Source organism: Arctopsyche grandis, chromosome 6 (genome assembly GCF_051622035.1).
Source record: "Arctopsyche grandis isolate Sample6627 chromosome 6, ASM5162203v2, whole genome shotgun sequence".
Lineage (NCBI taxonomy): Eukaryota > Metazoa > Arthropoda > Insecta > Trichoptera > Hydropsychidae > Arctopsyche > Arctopsyche grandis.
Genome location: NC_135360.1, coordinates 13167498 through 13193198, shown reverse-complemented (window position 1 = coordinate 13193198; position 25701 = coordinate 13167498). Strand labels below are relative to the sequence as shown.

Sequence of the window (25701 nt, the reverse complement as noted above, 5' to 3'; positions counted from 1 at the left end):
AATAAGTCAAAGTATTCATTTTTGGAAAAATTATTTTCCCAATGCATAATTATTTTTGGTCTTTAACAGACATATGCTTATCTTTTATAACTTTAATCTCATTGTGCTACTGATAATTTCTATTAGAACAGAGTAATGGCAAAACACATGTATACTTAAATAATATTAATGAATTAAATGTTTGGGAAGCTATGCAATAAAATTAAAAGTGGAATTCTGGGCTGGAATTTGTTTACATTTAATCAAATAAAACAACTTCGATTGTAAAAATTACTAATTATGCAGTAGTTGAATTAATTTCTAACAATTATTATTATATATTTTTAATGACATTCATTATCTAATGAAAATTGTTATCGAAGAAAATATTATCTGAATATACAATCATTTTTGAGTCTTAAATTGTAAACAAATATAAGAATTCTACTTTTAATTTGTTGATATAATAAATATTTATAGGAAAGGAAATTATAAATATTTTTAAAATTATAAATCATTGTAATTCTGAATATTGAAACATACAAAGATTAAAATGAAATGAAAACCTTTTTGTTTTGGGGACATGCATATTAATAAGTCAATAATAAAAAAGGTGTGAACTGTGGTGCAAAAATTTGTAACTACCCATTCAAAACCCCATAAAAAAATCTCAATATAATATAAAAATGGTCATTTAAAACACATTTCTCAGTTTATTTATATGAGTGTAAATAAAATATGATTTAAGATATTTTAATAAACTTAATGGAGGTGTATCTATCAACTTATTGTATTATGATTACCATGAAGATGATTTAAAATCAATAATATTTTTTTCAATTGAAATGTTTCTAGATGATTTTCATTCTGTAAAATATGTATACATTAATTGATATAAATATATAAAATATATTGTTCGAGCATTTTTTTTGTTATATACATTTATTTATTTTTAAATATAACTGAACCATATTTCACCTCAGTTAAAAGTGGATATTTTAATTAAAATAACAGAAATAGAAAAAAATGTAGTTATCAAATCGACGGGGTACGGAAAATCAAAAATGGTGTCTGAACACTTCGTTTTTTTATATTATAAAAAACATAGATGAAGGGGCCTTCTCATTATTATCTCAATTACGCATTGATTTTCTCTCGTGCATTTAATAAATGGCAACAAAATGTATTTTAATCAATTTTGGTAAGTATATAAATCAGTTTTCAGTTAGTATTTTATTAACAAAATGGTTACTAGCATATTATTAAATGTCAGTAAAAATAAGAAAGGCACAATATAAAAATAATAAACGGGCGGAATGCATAAATAAACCAAGAGTAATGTTTTAACCCCGCGTTAAAAAATCATACGTGTTTTTTTACTCCAACGTAGATGTAATTTCTAGTTTAGATTTTATTTTAAACGGAACGTCCCAATATCAAACGAGTCATTTATAATTTGTTGACTGCAATGACTGGAGACACTTTAACTACGTCAACGTTTCCAAATACGTTCAACTTTGCCAAAACAAATTAAATGAAAGTTTTGAAAAAAATAACAAAATATAAGATAATCAAAATTTGAAAAATTAACTTTTGTTTATTTATATATATTGAAGAAAACGTGGGATTTTTTATCACAACACTTAGTTCTTAAACTATTGAAATAATTAGTAAAATTCACAGCCAGATGATAAAAATGTCATAATTCGAATTATTAGGATGTTTGACTGGTCTAAATAAGGGGTGGCGGACAGGCGATGCAGCGCGGCGTTCAGTGTCGTCGTCCATCTTGGCGGCTGGTGTCATGTTTACGTGTGGCTGCTGCATAGGTATGTGCGCCCCCCTGGCCCGCGAAGCGCCCGCGCCCCCCGCCCCCCTCGCCGCGGCCGCGCCGACTCGGGCTGCGGCGTCGCGCGATCTCCACGGCGACCCGTCGACGCTGGCGGCCGCCCGGCGTCGCTCGGGACCGCGGACTCGTTTGCCGCGCTTTTGTCGGTCGCGCCCGTCCCCAGCGTCCGTTTGTTTTGGTGCGGTCATCCCCGTACACTTCGCTGGGGGCGCAGCGCCGCGCCGCCCCGCCCCGCCCCCGGAGCCTGCGCCCCGCGCCCCTCTCGCCCGCCCCCCCTCGCTACGTAACCGTCACGCGCACCTGCCACTGGCGTCTCATCATTACTTTCTAATATTATTTGTTTCGAACACTTGACATTTGTGTATCAAACGAAAATTAACTGTCATTTCAGTTCAAAATAATTCAATGCGCTCATTTGTTTCCACGTTTGCGTTCAAACGCGACGTGTTGTGTCTCGATGACAGTTGACAGACTGACGTGACATACGATATGTGAATGTTTCATTCTAAATCTGTCATTATCATTATACTTTTTGACATATCATAAAGCTAATCGTTTTTTCGTTTCGTTTAGATTATATTTGCTGACTGGGAATTAACAAAGGATAAATCATGTTTTACGCACATTTTGTGCTGGCCAAAAAAGGCCCGCTGGCCAAAATTTGGCTGGCCGCCCATTGGGACAAAAAGCTGACTAAGGCTCACGTCTTCGAAACCAACATCGAAAAGTCGGTAGATGGTATCCTTCAGCCGAAAGTAAAAATGGCCTTGCGAACATCAGGTCATTTACTCTTGGGCGTCGTTAGAATCTACTCCAGGAAGGCCAAATATCTGTTGGCTGATTGTAATGAAGCCTTCGTCAAAATCAAAGTATATATTGAACTGTAGTATAAATTTTTCTTTCATTAGTATGTTTTGATAATACTCAACCTTCAATGATGACTCACAGATGGCTTTCCGTCCTGGAATGGTGGATTTACCTGAAGAACACCGTGAAGCTGCTATGAATGCGATCACATTGCCGGAGGTTTTCCACGATTTTGATACGGCCATGCCTGAATTAAAGTAATCTTTGATTTTGATTTATGATTGTAATTTTGTACGATCGAGTATTTTTAATTTGTCGTTTTCTTGTAGTGATGTCGATATTGAGGCTCAGTTTTCTTTGAACCAATCGAGAGCCGAAGAAATCACAATGAGGGAAGACTACGGTTCATTAAATTTAGTCACTCACGATGATGGTTTTGGTGATATCGGTTTTGATACCGATGGCCCCGATATCATGAGAGATGCTATGGAACCTGAGGCTTCACTAGAACAAGTTTGTTTTTTATTTCATTCGTTTGTACTAAATCTATGATTAATATTGGAACTTTTGTCTTAATGTTATTATTTATTTTAGAGCAATTTATTGTTTGCCGACGGTCCGTCATTGGATTTGGTAGGAAAAGAATCTTTAACTGTGCCAGGGGTTGGTGTAGGACCTTCGATGGTGTCTGCAGCCACTCCGTTACCGTCATCTCAACACGCTCCGATGGATTCCGGCCCACCTCCTTTGGATGATGGGTTCGGCGGAACGATCGGTGATGATTTCGGACGTATGTATTGATAAAAATACTTGTGAATACGTCATTTTTATAGTATTATAAAATTATATTAATTATTTGATTTTTCTTGATGCAGATGCTGGAGGTTTGTTTGAAGGTGACCTTTTTGGAGATGTGTCCGGAGCCGGTGTAAGTTCGAGTGCAGTTGCACCTGGAGGTGGTGGCCTACGACGCGATTTGGAAGAAGCCGCAGCTGCAGGTGTCACGCCTAGAAGAGGTGGACCTTCGGCACCTCACGATCGTCGTGCCGATTCTGATGACGACGATGATGGAATGGACCATTACGATGGTGGAATGTCTCCAGCACACAGGTATTTATTTTTAACTACATTTATACCTAGCATTTGTAAAACGTTACCTAATTGTTTGATTTGAAATTCAGCTGGGATGGTTCGCATGGCTCGCCTCAACAGAGCCAAAGTATGTCCGCTGAAGGACCGATGGGAATGGGACCGGATGGTATCGCACCATCTCCAGCGCGTCCTCCGCTACCAGATCATCTTTTATTACCGCCGCCTAGTGTACCACCACCTAGTGTACACTCTCAGGTTTGTCTGGTTTATTTAAGTCATTTGTTTTTGTGTACCGATGTGTGTAATAATAGTATATGTTTTAGGAATTGGATGAACGTTCGTATACCCCCTGTTTAATTGAGCGTGCTCCGAGTAGATTGGGAGATCTCGGCAGGGATGGTGTACCTGGTGATGGAGTAGATGCTCATGAAGGTGATCACACTACGTTGTTGCAGAACGAAGAAGAATCTTTTGCCCTAGCTCCCGTTGATGCGTCAGTATTGAAGGGTACTGTGTTTTTGTCTGTTTCAATTTTGACTTTATTATTACTGTTTATGTTTAATTAATGTATCGTTTTTTTTTTTGTATAGGTATAACTAAAGCCAAGCGTAAACGTAAATTAATTGTCGATGAAGTCAAAAATATATCCGGCGAGGAAATGAAAAATCAACTGTCCAACACATCTGATATTGTAACTACACTTGATCTTGCACCACCCACGCGAAGGTTAATGCACTGGAAAGAAACTGGCGGTGTTGAGAAATTATTTGCCCTTCCAGCTAGACCGATTCCTTCAAGAAGTTTATTTAAGGTTTTGCACTTTTGCAATTATTTTCATCTTTTTAATTTATTTTTTCCATCTTATGTAATTGGTTAATTTTTGTAATTTATTATAACAGAATTACCAACGTAATATGTCATACCGAGCGACAGATATTGAAGAAGTTGGAGGCGATGGTCCTAGTGGTGAACAAATGTTGGCCCAACAAGCCAGTCCCACACCAGCACCACAGGCCAGACGTTCCGGTCGAAAACGGAAACACGAGGATTTGGTGATTATTTACAGTCTATTGTTATCAAATTGAATGAAATCATTTTAGATACTGGATGTAATCAAATCTATGTATAAAATTTTAGGCCAGCGCTACTCCTATTCATGAACCTGAAATGCTACAAGAATTAGAACCGCCAACTCCTATTCCACAAGAATATCAACCATCAATAGGTATTACAGTTGATGACTATTCATTCTTTATTTGATTATTATTTTTCACTAAATCGTTTTTTTTTATTTATTTAGATAATTCAGATATTATGGCACCTAGTACTCCCGGCTATGCACACACTCCTAGCCACGATATGGACCCACAAACGCCAGGTATATATATATATATATATATATATATATATATATATACTCATTTATCATAGGATTATATGTAATTCGAGTTGAGTCTAAATCAGATATGTTGCTGTTTCAGGTGGAATTCTTAGCAGCTTGGGTCCTCTAACTCCAGGTGTATTGGGACCGCTGACGCCGGGAACCCTCCTCCAAGGTGGTATCACTCCGGGCAGTCTTCAACACGGCGGGCTCACGCCTGGTGGTCTTCAGCACGGAGGCTTAACGCCGAGTGGTCTGCACGATGGCGGTTTAACGCCAGCTGGTTTGCACCACGGAGGCTTAACCCCAGGGGGTCTTCAGCACGGAGGCATGACTCCAGTGGGGTTACACCATGGCGGTATGACTCCAGCGGGGCTACACCACGGCGGTATGACTCCAGCCGGGTTACACCACGGCGGTATGACTCCTGCCGGTTTGCACCACGGTGGTATGACGCCGGCTGGTTTGCACCATGGAGGCATGACGCCCGCTGGACTGCATCACGGTGGAATGACACCGGCTGGCTTGCAGCACGGCGACATGATGCAACACGGTGGAATGACACCGGTTGGGCTTCAGCACGGTGGTATGACGCCTGCGGGATTGCAGCATGGCTCTATGTTGCATATGACACCGTCTGCGCTACAGCACGGTATGGTCGACGACATGCCTATGATGCCACACTTACCTGTTGATCAGGTGCGTTTTCGCTTATTCTCGAAGAAAACTATAACAAGACTAAATTTCTAATTTATTATTATTTGATTTTGTCAGGTTTCTTCACTACTCGGTGACGGGGAAGTGGGTGGAGTCGGAAGTATGGGAGTTTCGGGTGCACCTCCTACTCCCGCTCGAGGCGATCTTGAACACACCTTACCGATGGAACCTTTACCTTTGCATGGATTAGGCGAACAAACTCATCACTATCAAGTTCGTTTTGTAACAATATATTTTTTTTGTTCGACTTTTGTTTGTTGTATTTCAAACTAATGTGTTATCTTTTGATTAGTCTGGAATTGGCAGTGTTTGTATGGCGAACATGGGCTATGATGAAGCTCATCAACCGCATAGTCCGCAGGACGACTATGAATTTCCTCCTAGTGTTGGTCATGTACGTGCGCCTCTACGATGTTAGTAAATGCATGTCTATATTTTTTATGTTTGATTAATCGAGCTCGTTTTATAGAATGGTGAGGAGCAGCTGCAAGATGAAACGGACGAGCAGTTTGAAGAGAGGGTTTTAAATAAGAGAGCGACTCAACTGTTCGCGCAGATGCGATCCAAATTGGTAGAAAGAGGGCAGTTGTATCTTAGTGAAATGACTCATAGGAATAAACGCAAACAGGTACATATGTGAATATTGTATGCATGTGTGGCAGTTTGTTGGTCGATTGGAAGCATGTTTTAATTCGTTTTCAATGTTTTGCAGGTTGCGCAGAAGTTCTATAGTTTACTGGTGTTGAAGAAAGTTCAAGTATTGCAGATCTCACAAGACGAGCCATACGCTGACATTCTTATCACGAGGGGGTCGCTGTTCGATTCCGGCTCTTTATAAATTTATATATGTAAAAACGATAGATTTATTTTTTATTTTCATCATTGACATTGATTATTTCACAATTTAGTCATTCATATATTGTATATTTTTCATATAACTTTTAATTTAGATACAACTAAATTATTATAAAAAAAAATTTTGTAACGTATAACTTATACAATTTTCTTTTGATTCTCAATGTACACAATTTTAAAATTATTTTTATTATATACATATGATTTATATGCAGATTTCTTAGTTGTTTGTCGATTAGGTGAATTGTGGAGGTAAATATTGTTAAATTTTAAGAAGTTCATATATATATCCGAGTAAATTCTACACGCGTAATATTCGATATAATTTGTAATATTCAATGTATGATAGATTTAACATATCTTATGAAAAAATAATATATATATATTATATTGTAGTTTAAGTCACATTCGAGTCTCATTGACAGTACGCCGTTGATCGAATCTGATTATGAATAAAAATTTTAAATTAAAACATTTGAAATCTCACCTGTTCATATCATCAGTACCTGAATTTTCAAATACGGGTGAGATTTTGATGTTTTAATCATTATTGATTGGAATTTAAGAAACAAGATAATTTCTATTTTATCTTTTCAGCTTTTTTTTTTTTTAATCTTTATTAATTATTATTAACCTGTCATGAAGAATGTGAAGAGTTTTCATCAGTTAAACGTTTGTTTAATACGTAATTACGAATTTTTAATTTCTTTAATTTGCATATTTATTCACGGTTACGGAAACACCAATCCTCAAACAACTTTCAAACTGTCGTAATTCGTTTCTATCAGGGATGGAAAAATTTAATTGTTGAAATGACAATTACAAGTCTTTCTATTCTTGTGATACCTGATTTAAAATTGTTATTTCTAATTAACTATGTTTTTTTTCTATGAATATTTGCATGTATTTTTTATACAAAATTTATTTCCACGTTTATCAAGATTTCTCCACGTTACAGATTGCCTAAACTTGAGGGAATCTCAAGAATTCTCATTATTTTTTTTTTTTTGACAAGTTTTCATATGTGTAATATAGATTATGCAGTTCCCTTAGTTTTTCGTATGTTTAGGTAAATGTACAAATCAAATTTTAAAAGTCCATTTATTGGAAACTATGATGGGAAAAGTATTTTACTGAAATTTAATCATTCAATGAGGTAGTATAATTAGGAGTTTCTAACGTATTTTTATAGTATATATGTAGCTTAACCACACTCACTTATTTCCTTATTTAATTTATAAAAAAATTACTGTATGTTAACTAGATGCATACGCGATTTTTAAGTGATCTCTTTTTGTTATATTGTATTGTATAATAACAACATTTATGACATTAACATGTTACGTGCCTTAAGTCGGTGGTGTCCTTAGGTTTTACATTTCTCTATCGTTTATAATATATATACATATAATACTTGTACTTTTATTTTAATTATCTAATCATAATAAACCACGCTGAATAAAGTGTTATAAAACACGCGCTTATATTATAAAATTGCTTTGTGAAATTCTGAGTTAACATACAGTGATCATATTGTCTTTATTTATAGGCTATTAAATAAATGAAGAAATTTCGTCGATAGTTGTAAAATGAACATATTGATTTATATATGAGTTTGTCGTTCGTTTAAATTTCTTTTAACGCTTCATTCTTTTCCAGATTGTATTTATTGCAAAGACCAAAGTGTATTTATACACAAATTAGCTTATATACATATATATTTGGAAGTATTAGTAACTAAAATTGAAAAGTCTTTGTTGAATAAATGTTAGAATTTTTCAATTAAAATATTTATATTGTCTGCGCGAGCGGGGTGTGTAAATCGGAAAGTTCCCGGAGCGACTACTCATTTCGATGCGAGGAAACTTTTCTCTTCGGAATGAGTGGTCTGTCTGAATACTTTTTAGATGGAGAGAGAGAGAGAGAGAGCTCATCTTTACATATGCAAGTTAAGTTTTTTGTACATTTGATTTTGAATGCACGTTTTGAACAAAGCGGTCGCGGTGGTTTTTACTAGCTTTCAAACCAGTCAAATTGTTAACGTTTAAAATATTTATTAGTCGGCCATTGTTGAATGTGACATTCGAAGAATGAATGTGACGCAAATCTCCTCTAAATAATAATACAAACGATTGTCAAATGTGTGATCGCTTTTTTTAGCCCGTTTATAGATAGAATTTTTTATTTTATTATTTCATTCTTTTTATTATTTTTTCATACGAGAAACGTTTCTATTTTAAACAAAATTTTAGTGTGTACTTATGTATTTGATAAATTGTTTTTTGATAAAAAACTTGTATTAAATTCATTAGATTATAAAAACAGATGACGGTTTTTTCACTCACTCGAATTGTGCGAGTGAATTTGGCATAGCCAACTTCATTTTCGAATCGTGAATCTTAACGGTTTAAATTAAAAGTAAAATTGTATTTTGTTCTCATACCTTTAAAATAATCTTAATGTATAAGTTTGATTTTATTTCCAATTAAATTTGTTATTTAAAGAATTGTTATTTTTCATGTCACCTGTTGTCCCATCCATCATTTATATAAATAAATAAAACAAATCATTTGTAATGTATGTATAATATATATATGTATGTATATATATATATATTTTTTTGTCATTTAATTACACGTTATGCATGAAGGAGTCAAAACATATTTTCCCTATTTCATAAAATATAATAAAATAAAAACCTACAGTCAAACTTTTAATACTACAACTTCTACGATAGATTACGTGCCGACATCTGAAGAAATCCACATCGGTATAATGTATATCATGCATATAATCTAAGTAAATGTTACATTTAATGGTAATTTGTGAACTGTACAATTTTTATTATTATTCATTATAAAAACTCAGCAACAAGTGTTTATTATTATATAAATACGTACTTCTTATAAATTCAACAAATTTAACGGCAAATCAATGGTTTTTTTTTGAACATTGGTATTCATTTTCAGTATAACAATATATATTATTATAAATAACGAAACTTTGTATTTCACAATCGTGCAACAATTCACACAGTACAATTACAATTCTCGACACTTTTCTCATGAAAATTAAAATAATCATATTTTACAATGTGTCAATTATTCATTGGATATTTATTAGTACGCAGTTCTTCGAAATCGTCAACAAAATGTCAAGTCTGCGATCGGATGTTTTTCACATGAGGTAATTAATATTAAATTTGGTTAGATTTCTTCAAGGCGATCGCTAATTATAAAAATTCTAACTTTTAGAGAGTAACCCTGCTGAATAATAATTGATTGTATTTGCTTTTTTCCCCAAATTAACTTATTAATCGTGCAACTATGATACATAAACATTCAGTTTGACACTTGTTGACATCAATTTTACAACACAGTTATGGGAAAATTACCTTAGTTTTTCATACATGTTTCAAAAGTAATGTAATATTTTATATTATTATTATTAAATAAATCAATTTTGATATGCAAAAGAAAGTGACACAACAATCACTCGTTTCGTTTCAGGGAGGTGCATAATTAATTTCGCGTATACAATACGGCGATAAAATTCCATTAAAGAAAAAAACCAATATATATTAATTTCATAGGAAAGTTTTTATTTTACGGTGCAATATTTTTTTAAGACATAGATTTCATAATTTTATCTTAAATATATAATATATCATAATGTTGTAAATCCAGTACAATAAAAGGGAGGGTGCATAATTTAAAATTGATTGTGTGTCGATAAATCTGAAAAGGTATATATGGAAAATATTTTTTTTTGATAATTTAACTTATACAATAGATGTCTGAAAACGATAGAATATTTTTGACCTTTACTTATAAAAATATGCATGTGAGTGAGGTAATTATCAGTTCCCATAAAAATAATTTCCGCTTATGATTATTCTTATATAAACTTGAATAAATTACTCTTACCAAAAATACATAAATATTAGAGATTTACGCATATAATAACAATGTTTAAAAATTCAATTGAGGCTCTCAAATATTACAACGACAATTGTTATTATACATTGGATGATAAAAAGACGTCACATGGAATAATTAAATTACATCATACAAGGTAAAAACGAAATACAAAAAAATAATAAACAGAAAAACTGTCATAGAATCAATATTACCAACTAGGCAGCCAATAGAATTACATATTAAACCTTCCGCATCTCAATATATCAATCGTCGAGTAAGATTTCACTCGTCCGAGATGGGGAGGGACACCACACGTGAGACTCCTCAAGACGAAACTACCGATTATTATTCCTAAACTTGATAACACAAATACACACACACACACACACACACAACTCGCTCGTACGATGTACACGCATACAAACTTACACAAACACTACACAGTATTTTCAATTGAATCCAGTGTCCATTTCCATGGAACTCGACATTTTATCCGACTCGGACGTGAATTCCGTAGCCGACATGTTGGAATTGTTAGACACGTCCATGTTGGAATAGCCCGCGAATGAAGTACTCTTCTCTTCGCTCGGAGAGTTCATCGGGCTGCTTTCGTTGTTGAAAACCGACGACGTTGCACCGTTATCCGAAGTGCTGGGATCCTCGCTCTTCGCATTATGCTTCTTGTCGCAATCGTCCAGATAGTTTATGATCTTTTCTGTCGCTTTCACGTGTGCTACGATTGCTGCTTCAGCCTAAAGAATTAAAATTTACAATCATTAGTTGAACAATTCATATTTATGTTTTTATTATTATATAAGTATGTTAAACTTACACTAGCTGTAAGATTGAGAAAACTGAAGTATCTCTTCAAAACAGTAAGCATGTCTTGGAAGGTTGGATTGGGCAACATGTTGCGAACTTTTATCTCATTTTCAGTCGATTCCATCACCACGTGTCCTAGGAGCAAAACAATATACGATCCAACCATAGTGTGTTCCATATGAGTACCGGCTTTCTGTAGCACTGAAATAAAACATTTAACGGGTCAATTTTTTTCTACATTTCAATATGATAATAATATGTAAATATGTAGTACATTTTGCGACAGTTTCTTCAATGAACTCATCGTGAGACTTATTCTTTTTATCTTTTGGTTCATCCTCTTTAACCTTTTCACCGTCCAAAATAGCATCAGTATTCTTTTCAGCCATTCTGAAAAATATACAGTTCTAGTAAACAAATTGGTCACAAATCAGTAGATCTGCATTTTTTCATCTTATTGTGTCGAATAATATTAACTCACTATGGGCCGTAAATACATACTGTGTTTTTAATAAAATTTCATTCAACCGTTAACACAGCGTATTTATAAAACCTACAAACTTCATACAAAAAATTATTATTTAAAAGATTTTGTTTTAAACTTCCATTCATAGATATTATACTAGTAAATCTTTATCCAAAATCCATATAAATAAATTAAAAAAATTCTTTATTTCTATGATTTAAAGCTAGACTTTTTTTCCAAAGAATTGAACGATAATATTCAGAAAAGATTACAAATTCCCAAATACTGAAATTGACTGAGTTCTTTTCCCATATACTTTCATACTTTTCAAATTGAATCTTTCATTCAATGATCTACAAGATAATTATCGTTTATTATACGAAATATATTGAAATAGCTTGTATATTCTGACCATTTATTATTTTTACTATGACCATTCATTGCTTTTATTCTGACTCTGAATAATTAAGTTCTGTCCGAGCTTCGATTTTTATTCTGACCAAAAATGGATTTAAATTCTGACCATTTAATTTGCTGCCTACTGAAATGTATATAAATCTTATACCAAACAAACAACCAGTTTCAGAAATATTGATCTGATAATTCATATGGTCAAAAACAACTGTAAAGTTTAAGTGTATTCCATTTTTCAATTTTCAATTTAATTGATAGATATATTTAATTTACAAAATTTATTATTTTTTTTACCATTACTTTGCGAAAGATAATCATAGTTATTGAAAATTTCAAGCGATCCATATTGGGTTAACATAACATAAAAAAATATTAGATGATTGTACTAGAATGGTACCCGAGAGAATGTAAAAGGGTAAAAGGAAGACCACAGGGAAGATGGATAGAAGAAATTAGGAAAATGTGTGGAGTGAGTTGCGTAAAACAGAGACGAGTGGAAGCGTGTTAGAGAGGCTTTCATTCAGCAGTGTATGGCTGTAGATGATGATGATGATGATATGTATAATAACATAAGAAAATATATCACTACAAACCTGGCAAGGTCCTCCCTCTTATAGAAATGATCAATCAACGCTTGTATAGCCGGTTTATTACAATAAAAAACTGATTCAAAATCGGCCGGCGCCTGTGCGCTCACTAGCAATTTAATATTTGCAGAATTATTTTGCATCAAATTAATCAAAAGCAATAGAACCTACAAAAATCAACAACACATTAAACACTGAATTCATTACATCAAAACAAAAATAAATAAAAGTAATAATACATACACAAACACTGAATTCGAAATTATTATGATCAGGTAAATAATTCGGCGCTTGTAGTAAAAGATGCAAACTAGCATCGATAATGCCTTTTTGTTCACCGACGACAGTACTACCCATAGCTGAAAGTACCAAAAACAATGATAATCAATCAACACGTTTCACATAAATGAAGAAAATAAAACAGTGTACAAAGTTCACTTACAACTGGGTCTGAAGGAATGCGTAAGATTGACGAGGACTTTGAGAGTCGGCAGGAGGGCATCACGGATAGTGGCACCGGCCCCTCCAGCACTGTTACCTGTTCCGCACGTCGGATAAAGCGGTATCTCTCGGTCGCACAATCTAAATAATCTCACGAGGATATCGACCGCCTGCCCGTTCTTCCAACTCACCAAATACGTTTGATTCTCTTCATTCTGCTGAGACACCTGTTCACAACATACGCCAGTTTAATACCACGAAAACGATTCAGAAACGAGCAAACAGTGAACGCCAGCTTACATTCTCCAATACGCGCATGCATCGGTCAACTTTCCGCAGCAGATCCAACAACGTCGGCGACCATTCCGCTACATAATCACCGATCTTCGTACAGCAGTCGCAGATGGTGCTTAAAATGTGATCCACTCCGCCTAGCGCTCTCAGCTCCTCTTTGAACCACTCGCCGGCTCGTTTCGACGTCAAACTCAATAGCGTTTCCATCGCCAAGTGGCCCACCTAATAATAAACCAATACATATAAATATCACCATCCTTAAATGAATCATAAAATGATATATACATAAATCACACATACTGTGATATTGTCGAGATCTAAATGCTTGGCTTTTCCTTGACTTTTTATTTCAGCACACAGTTCACGAACTCTTTCTTTATTTTTAGCTAATTGAGCAGATGTAAGTCCACAGTCATCTAAAGCGTCTCTGGCGAATTAAAAACAAATATAAAATTACATTTTATACAGTGTAAATAATTAAAATATATATCAAAATGGGCATACTTATGCGATACGTCCGATTCTAATAAATTAAGCATCAACTCTAACGATTCTCTATCCAAATCCATATTAAGTCTATCTTGTGACAGTACGAACATGACAGTTGCCGTACACAATCCCAAACTCTGCAAAGTATAAGAGTATTAAATACAAAAAAAAAAGTCATTACAAACGTACAAAAATACGAAATATAAATTACTTGATCATTAGTGGCATCGTGTAATGCTCTGAAGAACTTTGCAACTGTTCCATGAGCCCGAACATGCATTCTAAAAGCGGGCGCTGTACACTTGGACGCCAGCGTAATCGCAGAGAGACATCTCGTCGACATTGGATTGTTGTCCTGAAAAGTCACATCAAAGTATTAACAACACCTCAAATTGCAGATTGAAAACGTTTGAAATAAAAACAAATCGTAAAAACTGACTTGCAAAGCATCCAAGATGTACTCAACATCATCGTTGAACTCTTGAAATTCACCGATTTCTTGAATTTGATGCGCCTTCTTAACATTTCTTACCACCGTATAATACTGAAAAATATGAAACACATCAAATAAGCTTATTATGCATGTCTTTGAAGCAATATGACGCTTATCAGATAAACATTATCTCATCTTTAACCATTTGTACGCCAGCGACTCATCTGTGAGTCACGCAACGACTCATCTCGCGGGCGATTTCTCTTCCGAAACGTACAATATTTAACATTTAAAAATGGGTTTTATAAGCACCTTAACATTGTTACAAAAAAAAAAAAAACGACGATTTGAGTTTTCCAGATAAAAATGCAACATATGTTATCAGGGTTGCTACTTAACCCTTTGAATGTTGACCAACGCCGATCGGCGTTTTGCCAACAATTTCATGAGCCTGAAATACGCCAATAGGCGTTGTTTTTTGAGTATGTAAAAAATAAACAAGAATACTACCCGCTAAGCCTTTCCAAGTAGCATTAAAAAAAAAAAAATGCATTGAATATGGGTCGTGTAATCCGTGTCAATGTTTATAAAGACTGGTTTACACCGAAATTTCTGAATTTAAAACCATAACAGAATTTCCAGATGGAAATCCCTAACTGCCGAGTATTTTAGATTGTGAGCATTACATTTTAACAACAATGAAGAAGATGGAACTAGTTTTGGAAAAATACATTCATTAATAGACTTCTTTTGTTTATTTTAAAATGTTGCAAGATATATTAGAGAGTGTAAACACACCGTTACAAAACTCGAAATCTAGGGTTATCTAGGGTTTGTTTGGATTAGCTACAATTTTTATACTCTCGTTACAATTCATTTTTATACTTTCGTGCATCATGACCAGAGGTCGGAATCTGAAGGGGCCGGAAACGTGCCGCCTATTGTTCAATTGTTGTAAATGCTTTGTAAAAAAGGTTCAGCAAACCTTTAACAATGCATTTACAATCATTGAACAATAAACAGCCCCTTCAGATTCCGGGCTCTAATAATGACTAGAGATAGGCTTTTGAACGTGGCTATGTCTTTTGTGGGTGCCAATGGGACTTGCCAATGGGCCGTATGGGGTAACAAATTATATAACATCTAAAGGCTAACAGAAATATAACAAAAAACGTTATATTTTTCCACTATAACTAATACCGAAACGAGTACTTGGCGTATGAATTTTTACTTTATTTATTTTTTAATTAGAAAGAAATTTGGTCCTCGGGGTTCATACAAAATATTCAACGCTAATATTAGACGTCCATTGAATTGGTACTGATAATTACAACCAACATTATGTTCCCTTCTTGTTTAAAAACAATTTTAATTTTATAAATTATAATAATTCCCTGAAAAATATAAGGCAGTTCGGATCACGAAATCTACTGCTCAGTCATTTTTTAACACCACAGTCACAAATACACACACGCATGCAAGGTCACACCAAAACCTCCGGGAGCCTCGAATTATATGAGTCAAATCCCTTTTTTTGCACGTTCCAACTAATTTAAAAATTTCTGGCGTACAGGTTCATGAGTGGCAGTTAACTCATTGAAATATTTCAATAATAAAAAGAGGCTATCGCGACAGAGTGACAGTTCATCCAGGATTAATCCTTGACGAAAAACAGACTGTTATCTCAAATTGGCAAAAGGATTGAGTTCAGTTTATTAACCGACAATTCCAAGAACTATAACTCTATTATGACAGCCTCACTTAAATACGTACGTCTTTAGCATTCTTTGGGCATTTAACACTAGTGTAAGGTTCTATTTCATCTTCGAGTGAAGGATTTTTATCTTTTTGATATCTAGTCACTCGAGTGAGCATACGACTCTCTTCGAATTCTTGCAAAGCCACCTGTGCGCCGGCTTCTGGTTCTGGACGAGGAGTTTGACCACCTTTTCCCTGCAAAAGAATTATAAATTTAAAATTACATTCGACATGCTATTATGTATTGCCAAAGAAACGATAGTAGTAATACAGAGCGTGTGAAAATGAACGCATTGTCAATTAGAAAGTAGTATGATTAGGCAGCAAATATTTATTATACAATCACAGTTCACTTAAGCACTCGCATATTTCAATTCAAGGCTGTTATCTAATCATAAAAAAAAAACATGAATGCGGTTTTTTACTGTATATCTTTAAATATAATAGTAAGAATAAGATATTGTTTACATACATCGTCGGCCCACTTGTGCTTATAGAGGTGCCGTTTCTTGCCAGCGGCTCCGGGGCCATCGTTGACGAGGGAGCGGCTCTTGAAAATCGAACCTTTCTTTTTGGTTATCACCAGCTTCACGCTGGGCTTCTCCTCGTTGTCAGCCGAGACGGGGCTGCCGTCGCTGATGAGCCGTTTGGGAGATTTGAAGACGTGTCGGTCACTATTGTTCTTCAATTGTTTATCACTAGATTTGAGACTTTTCTCTTGGACCACATCACTAGGCTCGTCGGGTTCGATCGGACCGTCGTCAAACTCGAATGTACTACTTTTTTGAACGACAGTCTTTTTATTGTTTTTCACCACAGTCACTTCACTTTCAACGTCACCGGCGGCCGCAGACGCCTCCTCATTTGCGACTTCACTAATTTTAGGTACAGGTAGAGATTCTAGGGCAACAGTCTCGGCGTCGTCGGGTGAGCTTGTGTCCATTGATTGCACTTCATTGACGGCCGCTTGAGAAGCATCAGACTTCTTTTTAGTTTTTCTACTGTAACTTTTTGCTGGATTTTTATTGAACCTCGAGGAAGTTATATCGTCGATGAAACTGTTTGCGTTTTCATTATAGTTAATAGTGGCTCTGTGTCTCATAGCCCTACCGGTTGAATTCTCCGATTGATTATCCCTCTCGGCAGCTGATGGTGATAAAATTTTAGGATGTTTGATATCATTTACAGTATTTTCTAAGTTTTCTCCCGAATCCAACACTGCTAAAGATAATTCTACATCGTTGGCAGTTTCATTCGGAGACGAATGTGTTGTATTCGGTAGTGAGGTATCGTTGAGAGAATCTCCATGTGGTGGTTCTGAATCAGGTGATGCTAATGTTCTATACAGTTCGTAATTATCACTACCAGGAGGAGGAGATGCACCCTTAACTGGTTCATCGTTAACTTCCTTATGTTGATTTCTTCGCGAGGACCTAGTAGCTCGTGCAGTCTGTAAGCTTTCTTTATCTATATCTTCCGTTACTACATCAGTCGATTTAGAATTGATTCTATCACTCTTGTTCTTAAACGACTTCTCTTTGTTGCCGGAATAACATTTTATAGTTATTTTAAGACTTTCTTGTTTAGTAGGTGGACTTGCGATGGTTTCTGCTTCGCGTACTACTACCGATTCAGTAGAATTATCTACACACGGATCCGAAAATGAGTTTCTGTCTGTATTCGGCGAAGTGAGAATTTCTTCCGAATCAGTACTCAACAGACGAGAAGTTCCTTTCGATATTCTGAGAACAATCGGTGGTTTGCCATCTTTATTAGTCGGGCTCAAAAGACCAGGCTTGACATAAGTCGTAGTAGGCGAGGATAGCGCCGGGCTGGTTTTTGGGGTGCTGACTTTGACAGTGCTTAAGTTTACGGAAGCGTCAGCACTTGCAGCCGGCGGGCTATTGCTACGGTCTTCGGAATAGTTGATCACTTTGTCCCGGTTCCTTACGAGGTACCTCTTGTTGGGACTCAAGTGCGTCTTCTCCTCGACTACAGTCTCATCCTTTTTAGAAGCTTTGGTAGCGAAGAACTTGCTTCTGTTACTTTTGGGGGAGCGCTCGACGTGTATCTTGAGTTTTGGGATTTCAAGTTTTTCAGCAGCATTATCACCAGTATCAACTTTAGGTGTCTTCTTTGAGTAGCTAATCGGCTTAGTCTGCTTTTCCTCCTTCTTACTAAACGAGGGGAATGCTTTTTCAGCATCCGGCGGCGCGACGCTGCTCGTCGGTAGCGCAGCATCTTCCGATGGTACAACATTGCGAGATTTGAAAAACTTTTTCGGCTTGGGTGGAGCGACGTTTGGCTCGACAGCCGGTACTGTTAGTGGACTGTTCTGATCCTGCTTCGGTTTCTTTTGAACTGGAGTATTAGGTCCAAATGCTACAACAAACATTATACTCAATTACACATAAACGTATTAGTAAAAGCTATATCTTCTAATGTACTAATTCCTAAATTAAACATGGCTAGATTATCTCGAGATTACTTTAGAGAATTTTCAGATGATCAACTAAAAAAAAAAAAACAACATTCGAGTGATACTGGGTATTCGTTTCAATAGAACACATGTGTAAGGTCAATTGTGATAAGCGAAATCTTTTAAAGTTCATAGGTTAATTTTATTCATCAAATATAAGCGGCTTTAAATAGTGTGCAGAATTGCTTACTTACTGGACAAGAAAATGTAGTTGATGAAGTATATTATTTATTAATTGTACGATCGGTTGATTAATTCAATCTATTGATTAATTTAAAATAATATATGTATATAAACATACCAATATATTATAGATTATGATTATATCAGTTATAAATATGTAAGCTTATATTATTTCACTATGTAAAACATTTGTGTATGCTTTTGTATATGTACAAACTAGGCAACGAGATACTCCGAAAAAGTAAAAAAAAACGAGTGTCATATTATTTCAAGACGGTGAAACACAGTAGACTTGCTTTTCAGTATGAATCCTTTTTCTTCCTCTTTAAAATGTTTAAGAATTGACCAATAGTTCAGATACATATTAGACATGGGCAAAAGCCGGTCTGTGGGCTGAATCTATCTGGCCCACGACGATGTTTATATTTCACCAAATTAAATTTCAGTGAAACAGATTTCTATACATATAGTTCGCAAATTAAAGAACGAATTCATAGTTTGATCACCGATTTAAAGACTGTAGAGAAATCGAAAATAATTCATTATTGATAATTTTGCCTTTTATGTTCAATGTGGAGAAATATCTATCAAATATTCAATTAGAATTGATTGATTTACAATGTGATAACCACCTCCTTAGATAAGAATTTAATACAATACTAATTTTAGGTTTATATGCAGCTTTAAATGATAAGAGACTTTCACTTAGATATGCATTCCTTATAAATTCGATTAAAATTTAAAAAAATGCCTATGGCGCTAATTATCATAAGTGATTTGTATAAATTACAGACAATTCTTCTCATATAAGAATTTTTCCATTTCAATTTTTAAATGGTTTTAAAAAATTGTGCTCATAATAATTTAGTTTTCAGAATTTTTCATACAGGGTGGAAATTGTCGATTCAATCCCTTTCTTTCATTTCCATGAATCAATTGAAGTGTGTGTGGCCGAATAAATACACGTTACAATTTTTCAAAAATGTTTTTGTCGATTAATAATACACATATCATCCACTAATAATCTGCATTCACAGTCTGTTTTAAAAGTAAGTGGAAGAGGTTGAAAAAGCCTCGTGATTGGGTATTTTGGGTCACAAGTGGAATAAAGATATACATACATATGTGTTGCGTTATTGTTTTATCATTAATCACAGAGTGCATTAGTACATTTGTTATTTGGTGCAATAGTACAATTGTAAAATGATAAAAGTATAACACACATATTTATACGGCTGTACGCTTCAATTGGATGATTACTTTTGATGAATCATATTGAATTTTTATCTGACCGCGTTCATCACTGATTCGGTCAACCGACGCCCCACCCCCTTTCGATTATTTATCAGTGGCTTTGGCTCATGACTGTCTCAAGAAATAATCAATCTGGTCTGCCACCTGAAAAAAATTAACCACCCCTAATATATATTACACATATATTTAGATAGACTTGCTATTGTCAGTCCTAATATTCCTAATTCACTTCAATAATTCATGTTGTTACGGTAAAATTTTTATATTTCCATTTAAAAATGATCATGGGAGAGATATAGTTCTGCAAAAAAAGATTCAATTTATACAAGTAATATACATAGAAATGCCTTCGGCAGCATGAAAAATGTTTTATGTTGTCGAAGGTTGTCTAAGAAATTGCGTTTAAGAGTCCTGCACTCCTATGTTTGGTCGGTGTTGCTGTACGGATGCGAAACATGGACACTGTTAGTGGCATCCATGAACAGGATAGTCCTTTGAAATGTGGTGTTGCCGCAGGATGCTAAAAATCTCGTGGAAGGAGCATGTAAGAAACGAAACAGTCCTCCAGCTTCTTCATAAAAAGAGAGAGCTTCTTGACACGGTGAAGCGCCGTAAGTTGGAATACTTTGGCCACATTATTCGCGGCCCCAAATATCGCCTTCTACAAACAATCATAGAAGGGAAAATAGAAGGCAAACGGTGGCTTGGGAGAAAGAAGCTCTCTTGGCTCCGGAACATCAGGTCATGGATGGGACTCGGTCTCGAAAAGCTATTTCGGCTTGCCCATGATAGGGAAGAATTCGCACGGGCCACAAACGATGTCTGCCCATGGTAGTCGCCTACGTCTGAATACAGATTCGGCATTAGAAGAAGAATATACATACAGGTTTTTCATTCCAAATTGACCCTTATTCATTTCAATGTCAAATCAGTCTTCTAATTTGAAATGAAAAATTTATATTTATATTATTTAACATGTAAAAGGGTCAATTTGAAATGAAAAACCTATATTGAGTACAACGCAATTTTGTAAATATTTTTTTGTATCGAGTAAAAGCAAATTTATATAATTTGATATTTGTAAGCTACTAACACACATCTTATATATATAAAACTTTCTGATTGGTTGGATTGGTCAAAGACGGTTTGTGATTGGTCGGTCGTTAAATAATATATATTTTTTTCGATTCAAATAAAAAAAACAAAAAAAATTAAGATTTTTTCATGGTTCGACAGTATTCTCATTATTAGACTGCATTTCCTTTTGCTGAGCGAAGCCGGGTAGCACCACTAGCATTATATATAGTATACAATAATTTATCTTTATTTTTTATTAGAGGTTTTACCCGGCTTCGCTCGGTATTTGTAATATAAACCATGGCTAACCTAATAGTAAACATTTTATATTAATATTCATTTGTTTTTTTTTTTTTTTATTAAATTTAACGTCACGGATTCTACGAACCAAAACTTACATACATACAAAGTCTCTTTCGAAATTATATACAAGATATATAGATATAAGGTTAATTTCAGAATCCCAGTTCGGTACTCTAGACGAGTTGCACTCTTTTCACTTGATCCTTTCAATACTAATTCCCAAAAATATTTTTATCTGCAGCGCGTTTATCGTATGTTTAACGGAGAGCTGAATGAGGTTGATCTATTTGGTATTTCCCTACATCAATTCAGGTCTAACATCAAGAGAATCTTGACCGATTGATTCATTTCTTCTCCCATTCTATTTTTCCAATATTTCCAATATTTTTATACTTTAGTTTAGTTATGTAATGTGCTATTTAATCATATTATAGCTTTCATTCTTTTCCTTTTCATTTGTTTATTTTGTATTTACCTTTTTCATTTGTTTTATATTTGTAAATTTCAATTTCTTCTTATATTCTATTTTATAACCTTTTCCAAATATTTTAATACTATAGTTTAATTATGCAATGTTCTACATATTTTGTCATGCCTTTATTCTTTACTTTTTAATTTGTTTTCCTCATATTTATCTTTTTCATTTATGTAAAAATCTATTATTGGACTCGGATGTTACATATATTATTTATTTACTATTTGTTTTTTTTATACATATCTATGTACATCCATCCTGTCTGTTGATTTTTCAATTAATAAAATAAAATAAAAAATAAAAATATATTGTTAACAGTTTATCGTATGTATGTAGATAGGACCTTTCTTTAAACAGAAAGACAACGTCCATTATAGAGGTCTAAATAGTTTAAACAAATAAAAAGAAATGTGTCCCAATCAGGATAAAATGGAAAGTCAGTCACATAGGTACGAAAATAAAAATGTCTAAATATAGAATTCGTCATCGTGAATGTTACACATTGTAAATATTGACATTTTAATCATGAAATACAAAATCAATAACGTGCGAACGACAACGTAATAATAATGCGTAAGACATATATATTATAAAAAAAATTACAAAAAATATCGAAGGCCATGGTCGACGAATCGATGAAACGCCACGACCAAAAAAATACATGATCGAAATCGAAAAAAGCCGCGGGAGAAACGTCAAAATAAACAAAATGGCGGCCGAGCGGACATGGCCGTTGCTTTGGCCCAGAGACAATGCACAACTTCCAGAAGGGCCACCGGAGGGGGGGGTGGAGGGGGGGGGAGGGGTCGCGAGCAGGGGGGCGTGTCCGCGCCAAATCGCACGTGGGGGAGGGAGGGGAGAGGCATGCGAGCGAGGGTGAAAGAGAGGGTGTGGGTGTGTGAGTGTGTATATACTAACAGTATGGCGCTGTGCGAATGCTGGTGAAGCTGGTGATGCCCCACTTGCCGACGGTGCCGGCCGATCGCGCTGCCGAAGGGCAGTTGGAGTTCTCCCGGAAGAGGTGCTCCAGCGGCACGGCCACGCTGGCTCCGCGGCCGCGCCCCCACCGGCTCATCACGACCTCATGCCACCACCGACTCCGACGTTGCCTCCACGGCGCTCACTATCCTCGGCGCAGCCACCACGCTCGCGATCTTCGCCGCAGTGTCGCAGTGCACTCGGAGCCGTCGACGATGTGTCGCGAACGTCGAAAACTCGTCGATAGTCCAGTGTTGAGTATGGAGTATCGAATATTGAGTGTCGAATGTCGAATGTCGAACGTCGAGTGTCGATCGGCCGTCGCCCGTCAGCCGCTGACCGCCGCCGCCCGCCGCGACACCGCGCGCAGATAACAACACCGAACGTGGCCAAAACCTACTCGATGTTGCCCATGTCGCGATCAATCAATTATTCATTTCTTTCTCTCTACCCCCCTATCGGTCGTTTGTGAGATCTTTACTCTACACTCGAGGCTAGCTAGAGGTTTCGCGGAGCCTCTGGGAAAAGTTACAAGCGGGGCCCCTTTTTCTCAAAAATAAAAAAATAATGCAATTGTATACATCCAGGGTGGTTCGGTGATTACTGGTCACAAATTACTCGTCACAAAGTCACCAAAATCTCTATAACGGAACATCTGGCAGCCGAAAAGTCCATCATACTAACGATAACTATCATAGTAACGAGAACTTGAGTGCCAAATATTGTGTATTCGCGATTTTCATGGCAAAAATTGTCTTTGTGACCACCCCAATGTGACGAATAGTCCAATTACCATCCAGGGCTGCGCCTATGAGTTCGGCCACCTGTGTGCAAACTTAAATCGGTCGCTTTTTAATTTTATCAGTATTTGTATCGGTCTCCGTGACAAGACAGAATGTTAAATTACAGAAAACGCAAATATCAGAATGCAAAGATCGAAAATCGAAAGATCTTAAGTCGAAAGATCAAAAAAAAATGGTGCATGGTAAGCGGTACATACTCACTTAATTTGCGCGAGCAGGATACAACAGGAACAAGAGGAACAGGCTTTTCCTCCCGTATTCTGCGCGCGCACATTAATACGGGAGGAAAAGCTTGTTCCTCTTGTTCCTGTTGTATCCTGCTCGCGCAAATTAAGTGAATATGTACCGTTTACCATGCACCTTTTTTTTTTGATCTTTGCCTTCCGATATTTGTGTTTTTTGTAATTTAACATTCTGTCTCGTCACGTAGACCCCATTTGTATAAATCAAATTAATAAAAAAAAAAATGAAGTGCATGCGAGTAGTGCAAAAATCTTACCTTGTGATGAATATTGTGTGAGAACAGGGCCGCGCCTACCATCTGTACAAATGTGTACAACGCACACAGGCGGCCAAAATGTAAAGGCGGCCGAAAGAAATGAGAGTTGAAAAAATTATCACATCCTTAAAAAATACGAAACAAAACACAGTACTTTTTAAAATGCATTTAAGTTGTCTTATACTTGTGAATTGCTGTTGCAAGTTACAACTTGTAATACACCCAAACTATAATTCGGGGAAATAACGAGATACCAGGTATAGCTTCGGTCCGCAATGAGCTAGGTCTTTTATGTTCTATTATCTTTGCGACTGCCTGGTGTATTTCTTCAAGGATGTTGAATATTGGTTGCTAATCGAAATAACAATGTCCTAGATATGAGATTTGGGTTAAAAGCACTATATTTTCATGGATGAACTTGAAGCTTTCAGTCTCACTTTTCGTTTGGTCTTGTTCAGTACTAAACGTTTTGTTTTTCTGGTTAATTTTGATTGTGATTCAAATTTTCAACGGTCGATTTAAGTTTGCACACAGGCGGACGAACTCCTAGGCGTGGCCCCGTGTGAGAAATATGGTAAACGGATAATTCCGCAAAAATCGATGTCGCGCAAGTCACTAAAATCTCGATCACGAAACATCTCGAGAGGAATCCCGGAAAAAATAAAAATAAACGCGAACTATTATCTTCTTCTTCCTAATGCCTTGTCCGCATCCGGACGTTGGTCACCACCTCGTTGATTATTTCCAGATATTCGCATCGGTTTCCAGCGGTTTTCAGTCTTCGGAGAAATCGCATCAAAGTTTGGAAAATACTGTACATAGACATATGTGGATGAGGTATTGGAAACAAATTTGTCTGAAGAAAGCGGACCCAACAACGGAGAAGTGCGGGGGAAGGGATGAAAAAAGGAAGGAAGGCAAAAATGTCAATCGACTTAGAAGCCAGTTAGCTACTGAGAGAGTGCACTCTTCAAAAGTGAGACAATTATTGAATAGTTAGGCCCCATCTATTTTATTCTATATCTATGCCTATGTACAAAATCTCCGATGAAAGGGTCTCTCAGACTGTATTCGTTGAGGGGGGGGGGGGTGGCCTCATGTTTAGGGTTTTAAGGGTCGAATTAATTGACCCTTAAAGCGGGCTTTATAATGTACAATATAGCAGCGGTGTTGCTAGGGTTGGTGTCACTTGATGCAGTTTGTTAGGGTGTCGTCGTCGTCCCCCCCTCCAAACCGAAGTCATACATATGATAATAGTATCTCATGCTATCAAAATATAACAGTTTTTATCTTTCGATGACGGGAGATTTGCAATGAGCAAATAGATTAAATTTTATTGTAATTTT

The 25701-nt window shown here is 35.8% G+C and overlaps 2 protein-coding genes across 2 annotated transcripts; one reads left to right on the top strand and one right to left on the bottom strand.

The window, feature by feature from the left end:
• The first annotated feature begins 1743 nt into the window (after positions 1-1743).
• Positions 1744-9180, top strand: vtd (RAD21 cohesin complex component verthandi). Its single transcript, XM_077432132.1, has 17 exons — positions 1744-1808; positions 2402-2697; positions 2777-2892; positions 2965-3148; positions 3230-3425; positions 3511-3745; positions 3817-3982; positions 4051-4234; positions 4318-4538; positions 4627-4779; positions 4865-4952; positions 5028-5105; positions 5209-5807; positions 5883-6038; positions 6118-6219; positions 6295-6453; positions 6538-9180. The coding sequence occupies exons 2-17, from the start codon at positions 2440-2442 to the stop codon at positions 6661-6663; spliced, it is 3021 nt and encodes a 1006-aa protein (XP_077288258.1). The 5' UTR covers positions 1744-1808; positions 2402-2439; the 3' UTR covers positions 6664-9180.
• Positions 9181-9500: 320 nt separating this feature from the next.
• Positions 9501-23455, bottom strand: wapl (cohesin release factor wings apart-like). Its single transcript, XM_077432131.1, has 14 exons — positions 22994-23455; positions 16777-18686; positions 16320-16499; positions 14553-14657; positions 14325-14468; positions 14129-14250; positions 13925-14051; positions 13631-13846; positions 13332-13557; positions 13133-13248; positions 12896-13056; positions 11697-11812; positions 11433-11623; positions 9501-11352 (listed from the first exon to the last, which is right to left on the bottom strand). Exons 1-14 carry the CDS (start codon positions 23148-23150, stop codon positions 11050-11052), a joined length of 4074 nt encoding a protein of 1357 aa, XP_077288257.1. The 5' UTR covers positions 23151-23455; the 3' UTR covers positions 9501-11049.
• Positions 23456-25701: the final 2246 nt, after the last annotated feature.